The sequence below is a fragment of the Artemia sp. Qi Xiang Cuo genome, chromosome 2 (assembly GCF_049724085.1).
Source record: "Artemia sp. Qi Xiang Cuo chromosome 2, ASM4972408v1, whole genome shotgun sequence".
NCBI classification, from domain to species: domain Eukaryota; kingdom Metazoa; phylum Arthropoda; class Branchiopoda; order Anostraca; family Artemiidae; genus Artemia; species Artemia sp. Qi Xiang Cuo.
The window spans coordinates 15,216,817-15,224,231 of NC_142795.1; the positions used below are offsets into that span (position 1 = coordinate 15,216,817).

A 7,415-nucleotide genomic window follows, 5' to 3' on the forward strand; every position below is an offset into this window, starting at 1 on the left:
GTATCATCCTCAAAAATACATTGTATCTTTGTAAATCAACTACGCTGAACAAAAAGGATATCTCAAAATTTTGATTGGATGTGTTTGGGGGAGTGATGGAAGTGTCAGATTTTAAAAAGAATCAGATTTTAATGCTGATTTCAAATATATAGGTTTCATCAAGTTTAGTCTAACTAATCAAAGTCTAAGTTTTCTAAGTTCTAAGTTAGTCTAAGTTTCGCGCCTGAGAAAATTTGGCTGATTTCCAAAAAAAGGGGGAAAGACCCCTAAAAGTCATAGAACCTTAATGAAAATGACACCATCATAATCAGCGTATAAGAGAACCCTACTGTAGAGGTTTCAAGCACCTATCTACAAAAATGTGGAATTTTGCATTTTTTAAAAGAAGAAAGATCACGGATGCGTGTTTATTTGTTTATTAAAGAAAAAAAAACAAGTTTTTTAAACTGAAAGTAAGGAGTGACATTAAAACTTAAAACGAACAAAAATTATTCGGTATATGAAAGGGGCTGTCCCCTCCTCAACGCCTCGCTCTTTACGCTAAAGTTTTTTATTGTTTAACATAAATAGTGCTGTGAGAAAGTCGAACTTTAGCGTAAAGAGCGAGGCGTTGAGGAGGGGACAGCCCCTTTCATATACGGAATAATTTCTGTTCGCTTTAGGTTTTAATGTCGCTCCTTACTTTGTTTAAAAACTTGTTTTTTTTTAATTTCTGATCGTTTTTTAGTTAATGCAGCTTTTATTTTGGCTCATCGTCATTGAATAAGTAAACAAAATTTGCATAAAAATTTACTTTTCTTTTGCTGAATGGCTGTCTCTAAATATGGTTCTGACGTAATTTAAAAATTAACTTACGTAACGAACTTCTATATTCGTATATTTTTCTTCTGGCAAAAAATACAAAGTTGCAGATTTTTGCAGATATGAGCTTGAAACCTATATAATAGGGTTTTCTAATACGCTGAATCTGACGGTGTGATTTTCATTAAAATTCTTTCACTTGTAGGGGATGTTTCCCCTTTCTTTAAAAAATCAGGAAAAAATTTTTCAGGCTCGTAGCCTTTGAACATCAAAATTCCGTTTTTAAAAGTTTCGATTACTATTAGCCGTATCGCTTGTTTTTTTTTATTGTTTTTTTTTATTACGTACATGTTATTACGTATATGAGGGGGGTTCTCACCTTAGTCAATACCACGCTCTTTACGTTAAAAGTTAAAATTTTTTTTAATTCACAAACCCCTGAATCACAAAGGCCGTTTAATTAGAATAGATAGCTCTTTTGAAAGCACTAAAAAAAACTGTAGCGTAAAGAGCGAGGTATTGACTTGGGGGCGAACCCCCTCAGATACGTATTAATTTCTGTTCGTTGTAAGTTCTAATGTTGCTTCTTACTTTCAGTTGAAAAAACTTGTTTTTTTAAAATTTAATTTCTGATCTTTTTTAAATAATGCTTGGAAATCCGGCGCCCCCTTCATAAAAATTTCCCTTACCCCAAAGAAACATCCTCCACGGAAAGATTCTTTCGAGTAACCCCCTCCTCCAGTCCCCTCCCCCCCCACCAGAAGAAAATCCTTCCTGAAAATGTATGTATACTTCCCAATAACCAATACAATGTGTAAGCAATGGGCAAAAATCATAACTTGCAGCCCTTCCCCTGGGAACTGTGGGGGATTAAGTTATCCTAAAAGACATATTTATTAGGTTTTCGACTATGCTGAACAGAATGGCTATCTCAAAATTTTGGTAGGGTGACTTTAGGAAAAAAATGAGCGTGGGAGGGGGCCTAGTTGCCCTCCATTTTTTGGTCACTTAAAAAGGGCACTAGAACTTTTCATTTCGGTTCCAATGAGCCCTCCTACGATATTCTAGGACCACTGGGTCAATACGATTACCCCTGGAGAAAAGAAAAAAACAAAAACAAAAAGACTAATAAACACGCATCCGGGATCTTTCTTCTGGCAAAAAATGGAAAATTCCACATTTTGTAGATAAGAGCTTGAAACCTCTACAGTAGAGTTCTCTGATGCGCTGAATATGATGGTGTGATTTTCATTAGGGTTCTATAACTTTTAGGGGTTCTTTTCCCCTTTTTTCGAAAATAAGGCAAATTTTCTCAGGCGCGTGTCCCCTCCGTTTTTTAGACTTTCGGTTACCATTGAGCCGGGTCGCTCCTTACTTACACTTCGTTACCACGAACTGTTTGATTTGTTTTTTTCCCCAGGGGTGATCTTATCGACCCAGTGGTCCTAGAATATCGTGGGAGGGCTCATTTGAACGGAAATTAAAAGTTCTAGTGCCCTTTTTAAGTGAGCAAAAAATGGAGGGCAACTAGGCCCCCTCCCACGCTCATTTTTTCCCAAAGTGACCGGATCAAAATTTTGAGATAGCAATTTTGTTCAGCATGGTCGAAAATATGATAACTATGTCTTTTAGGATGACTTAATCCCCCAAAGTCCCCGGGGAGAGGGCTGAAAGTTATGAACTTTACCCAATGTTAACATATAGTATTGGTTATTGGGAAGTATACAGACGTTTTCAGGGGGTATTTTTTCTGGTAGGCGGAGGGGGGGGGTCGGGGGTTATATGGGAGGAAGTTCCACGAAGGAAGTGTTCATGGGGGATATGAAGGGGGTGCCGAATTTCCCATCATTATTAAAGAAAAAAATCAGAAATTAAATAAAAAAAAAGTTTTTCAACTGAAAGTAAGGAGCTTCGCTTTACTCAGCTATGCCTCTTTTTAGGTTTGTTATATATATCTTTTTAGGTTTTCATTATATAATCATTAAAACATACCATATCCCGGTTTTCTTTTCGGGGAGTTTTATTTTTCTCCCGGGGGTGGGGGAGAATTGCAAGAAAAACTCCCAAAAACGCATTAAAAATTACGAGTCGGACAAACATTTCAGGGGGAGGGGGCTCAAAACCTGATGCATTAAAAATAATAACGGCCTGGACCATCAAATGAAACTAGATCAATATGGGCAGCTATTGTAAAGAACATTGACAAATTGTCTGAAATGATGAAAATCCAAATGAAGAAGAAAAGCAAATGCGGCTAGAAAAATTGCAACAACGAGGATCAAAATGAATTAAAAACGAAAGTAAAGAACAAAGATAATCAGAACGTTTAAAAAATTAGAATGAAGAGAAGACACTTGCGGTTAGAAGACATGTGACAGCGAGCATCAGAACGAGTCAAAAATGAAAGTGAAGAAGAAAGAATTGTGCAGTTAGAAGACAAGCGACAGCGACAATCAGAACGAGCAATATGAGATTGAGGAAGAAATAAATGTTAGTTTAGAAGAACAACATGATCACAATCTTCTACGACCAGAAGCTGTGGTAAAAAAAAGTACAAAACAACAAAGATGCCATAAACTACGCGAGTGTTAATTACAAGTCATTGGGGTCTTTATCATAGAACAGTCCACTCAAGATCCTGCTGTTCTCGTTGCTTGAATTGCAAAATTGAAATTTGAGGAAATAATCAATGGTATTGATAACAGACCGATATTTAGAAAGCTGGTAACACATATGTATACGATTTAAGTTCAAAAACGTGGACTACCACATACGCATTTGCTATTGATCATGAATCTTCCTGATCGAACCTATAATGCAGTCAAAATTGATGATCTCATTTTGGCTGAAGTTCCAAATACTGACGATCCTTTACTAGGAAAATTAGTCTTAAAATCGATCATTCAGAATCCGGATGGGAAGTTTAATCCAAATGCAAGTTGTATGATTAATGAAAATGGAAAATTGCATGCCGCTTCGGTTTACATCGGTTTACAACAATTCATTTACATCTCCAGCGGATGATGAAAAAACGAAGTATCGGCGTCGTTATGATTCCAAATCAGATGAAATCAACAAACAAAAATTTTCATATGAACGTGTTGCTGATCAAAGAGTCCAGTAATCTCAAATTTAGTCGTGATAATCGAAATGTCGCCCCATATTATTCTTACATGCTCAAAAAATTCCAATGTCACATCAATGTCGAATATTTTGGCAGTATGGTAAGTATTTATAATACTTACTATATATTTCGGTAAAGTATTTATAAAAATACATCTGCAAATGACATGATTGCGCTTCAATAAAAATTGTCGGGAATGAACGATGTTTGGTTTACAATGAAGCAGACATCATAGTGGAAGTACGGTGCATTACACAAACTGAAGCATGCTGACGACCATTCATTTACGAAATGCAAAAATAAGAGTCATGTCGTTCAACGTTTAAATATTCATTTACCTGGACAATGCCGACTGCAAGATATCAGCCAAGCCCTAGAAGATTTTATATATATTGGAAAACAAGGTTCGATATTAGAAGAGTGTCTTTGACACAATAAGGCGTTGAAACAAATAAAAAAACCGGAATTTCTGTATTATTGGGAAATGCCCAAACGCTTTAAATGGAATATAAAAACAAGTACATGGGAACCCGAAATTTGTCGATTGCGTGTCATTGGTCAAATTCAAAATATAAATTCTGTAGCTCATCCCGAGTGCTTCTATTTGCGATTACTTTTCTATCATGTGAGGAATGCAAGTTTTGAAGATCTCAAAGCAGTCGGTAATATTCTTTATACAAAGAAGCATGCCTGGGTCATGGCCTTGTTATTGACAACAAACAGTGGTTTGATGCCCTAAAAAAAGACTCTGTCTTAAATACCTTCTATAAGGCAAATACTCTTTGCACAGATTTTTGTCTTTGGAAATCCTGCAGATCCAAAAGGTCTTTAGCAAAGATTCAAAAATCCGTTGGCAAAAGATCTTGTTCGGCAAGCGTGACGAATTAATATATCTGAAGATACTGCAATTAACCACACTTATCGTGTTATTGCTTCCAAGTTAAATACGATGGCAATAGAAAGTCAGAATTTCAGTTTTGAGTGGAACGATATGAAATGGACAATAGTGAGACCTACGAAAGGGACCAGAAATTGTAATTTTTTTAATTTTTTAACTGGAGGTAGTATGTATCGGCTTCTCCAAGTAAAACAGCTTGAAATTGTAGATAATATTTTACAGGCTATCAATGATCCTGATTATTTTGGAGAAAATGTTTTTTCATAGATGAAACAGGCGGTACCGGTATAACATTTGTTCATAAAACCTTATATTGCATTCTAAGTGGTAAAATGAATGACTTATACAAGAATAGTATCACAATTATCGCCATTTGGACTAACAATACACAAGATATTTGGTTGGAAAGTTCTGCTTTTCTCGGATGCAATATCCAGCATAAGATCTGGTTCAGACAAAGCTTTAGAATACGCTCAAGTAGAAGTTTATATACTTGACGAAGCGGCGATGTTACCTAAGTATGGCCTACAAAATATGGATCAGTTGTTGCGGTTAATTGCAAAGCCAAACTGGCCATTTGGAGGGAAAATTGTAGTTGTTGGTGGAGGTTTCCAACAGTGTTTACCAGTTCAACTCCGAAGCAACTGCAAGAAAACCCTTGAATTGTCGATTAAAAAGTCATCTTTGGAAGTATTTCAAACATAATTCCTTAGAAAAAAATATGAAGGTCGCTCCTGAAAAGGAAGCATTTGCAAAGTACATCCTGGACCTGGGTAATGGAAATTTTCCCAAAAATGAATTCAATGTAATCAAATACCGGAAAATATAATTTACAGTGATACTTTAATCGAGGAAGGGTTTGGAGAGTGTCTGTCGAGTCAAAATTTCAATTTAATGAAGGATCCCATTATTTAGTATCGATCAACAAAGAAGTTAGTAAAATAAATGTGAATATTGTCGATCGCCCCCAAGGAGAATACAAATCTTTTAAAAGTTAATTCTCTGTAAAAGAAAAAGAGAAAGGAGGAATAGAATTCATTCCAGAATTCCTTTGTTCAATTGGTATTGCAGATTTGCCACCCATGACTTAAAAGTAAAGAAAAGTACAGTAGCTATGCTTTTGCCTAACTTAGATATTACAGAAAGAATGTGCAATAGAACCCGCTATTTTCTTGGTTCTTCTTATAGGCACAATTGGAAGAAAAAGCTGAAAAATTCTGTCCGTCGGATTCACTCAATTCACAAAAGCCACTTAGACTGAAGAGTATTGAGACGGCGTTGGACAGCTGCAGTTGCAGGCCAAGTCTCAACTCCACACAGCTGGATCTGAGGCTCCAAGGATCTTCATTTCAGTAGCTCGTTTGATGATTGGCTTCTTCCAAATATGGCTACCGAAGACGGCAGAGGCCTTCGACAAGGGCAAATCATCTTTATTGTTGATGCAGCCGTCCAAAGATATATTATAACTAAGGTATGTAAAATGGTCGACCACTTTGATCTAGTTTCCGGAAATCGAGTAATTTTATTTGTCGGTATCAGAATTTGGCTGCACGACCATGACTTTTATCTTTTTCCCGTTAATGCATAGTCTGGTCCTCGCAGGTCCTTCCTGATGAGTATTCAGAGTCATTAGTAGCTATGACTTGGGGCTGGTGACCAGTGCTATATCATCAGCAATGTAAAAATCGGTGACAACTCTAACCCCCTACCTTAGCCCAAAGCTCAGCTTTTAGATCATGCAAGCCATAACATGGTCTGTCGCTATTCTGTCGTTGATCAGCCAAGCAAAAAACTAGCCTGATCTACTCTGAACATTTGTTGAAGGTGTGCAAAACGTCACCGCAAGAGCATAATATAAAAGAGTTTGCTTGGTTGTGAGAAAAGTGTTATCCGTTTATAGCTAGACCACCATTCTTGCAATCTTTTCTCTTCCATATAGGAAGGATCACTTCTATGCGCCAGTCTCTTGGGAAAATCTCCGAGTTTCATATTTCTGTGGATATCACTTGAAGCCATAGCAGCATAGTGTCTCTGCCACTCTTTAGCAGCTCCATAGGATTTCGCAAATATCAGGAACTTTGTGTTTTTTTTTTTAGTTTCTTCAGTGCATTTTGAATGTCTACTAAGTAGAACGGTTCAACGTTGACATTAACAAGGTTGCTATGGATCACAGTCATTGAGCTTATGGATGGCAGGAGGCCCTACAGATGGGGAGAGTTGCGTTCAAAAGAGACGAGAAGTGTTCAGATGTCCTTGAAAGGTTGGATACTATGTCTTCACGGAGCCCCCCGTCTGCAGATAATACATTTTCTATTGGCTGAGCATACCAGCCAGTGAGGTCGCACCAGTGTTTGTATACTGCTCCAACGTTCTTCCGCATGGCAGCTTTTTGATCAACTGCTTTTGCGTCAACGAATGACTTGATATCTCAATATATTAGTTTATTCCTGACACCATTAAAGCGTCGATAGGTCCTCCCACAGTTTGTTTAGTCTTCGGAGTGTGATGACGTCCACAACCTCTTATGACAGACTTGAGTCTTTAATCTGAACTTACAAACCAAGTGTTATTCTAGGTGCGTGGGTAACTTCA

The 7,415-nt window shown here is 37.1% G+C and overlaps 1 protein-coding gene across 1 annotated transcript; it reads left to right on the top strand.

Annotated features, from left to right (window-relative positions):
* The first annotated feature begins 5,159 nt into the window (after positions 1-5,159).
* LOC148954934 (uncharacterized) lies at positions 5,160-5,528 on the top strand. Its single transcript, XM_089105701.1, has one exon. The coding sequence runs from the start codon at positions 5,160-5,162 to the stop codon at positions 5,526-5,528; it is 369 nt and encodes a 122-aa protein (XP_088961827.1).
* Positions 5,529-7,415: the final 1,887 nt, after the last annotated feature.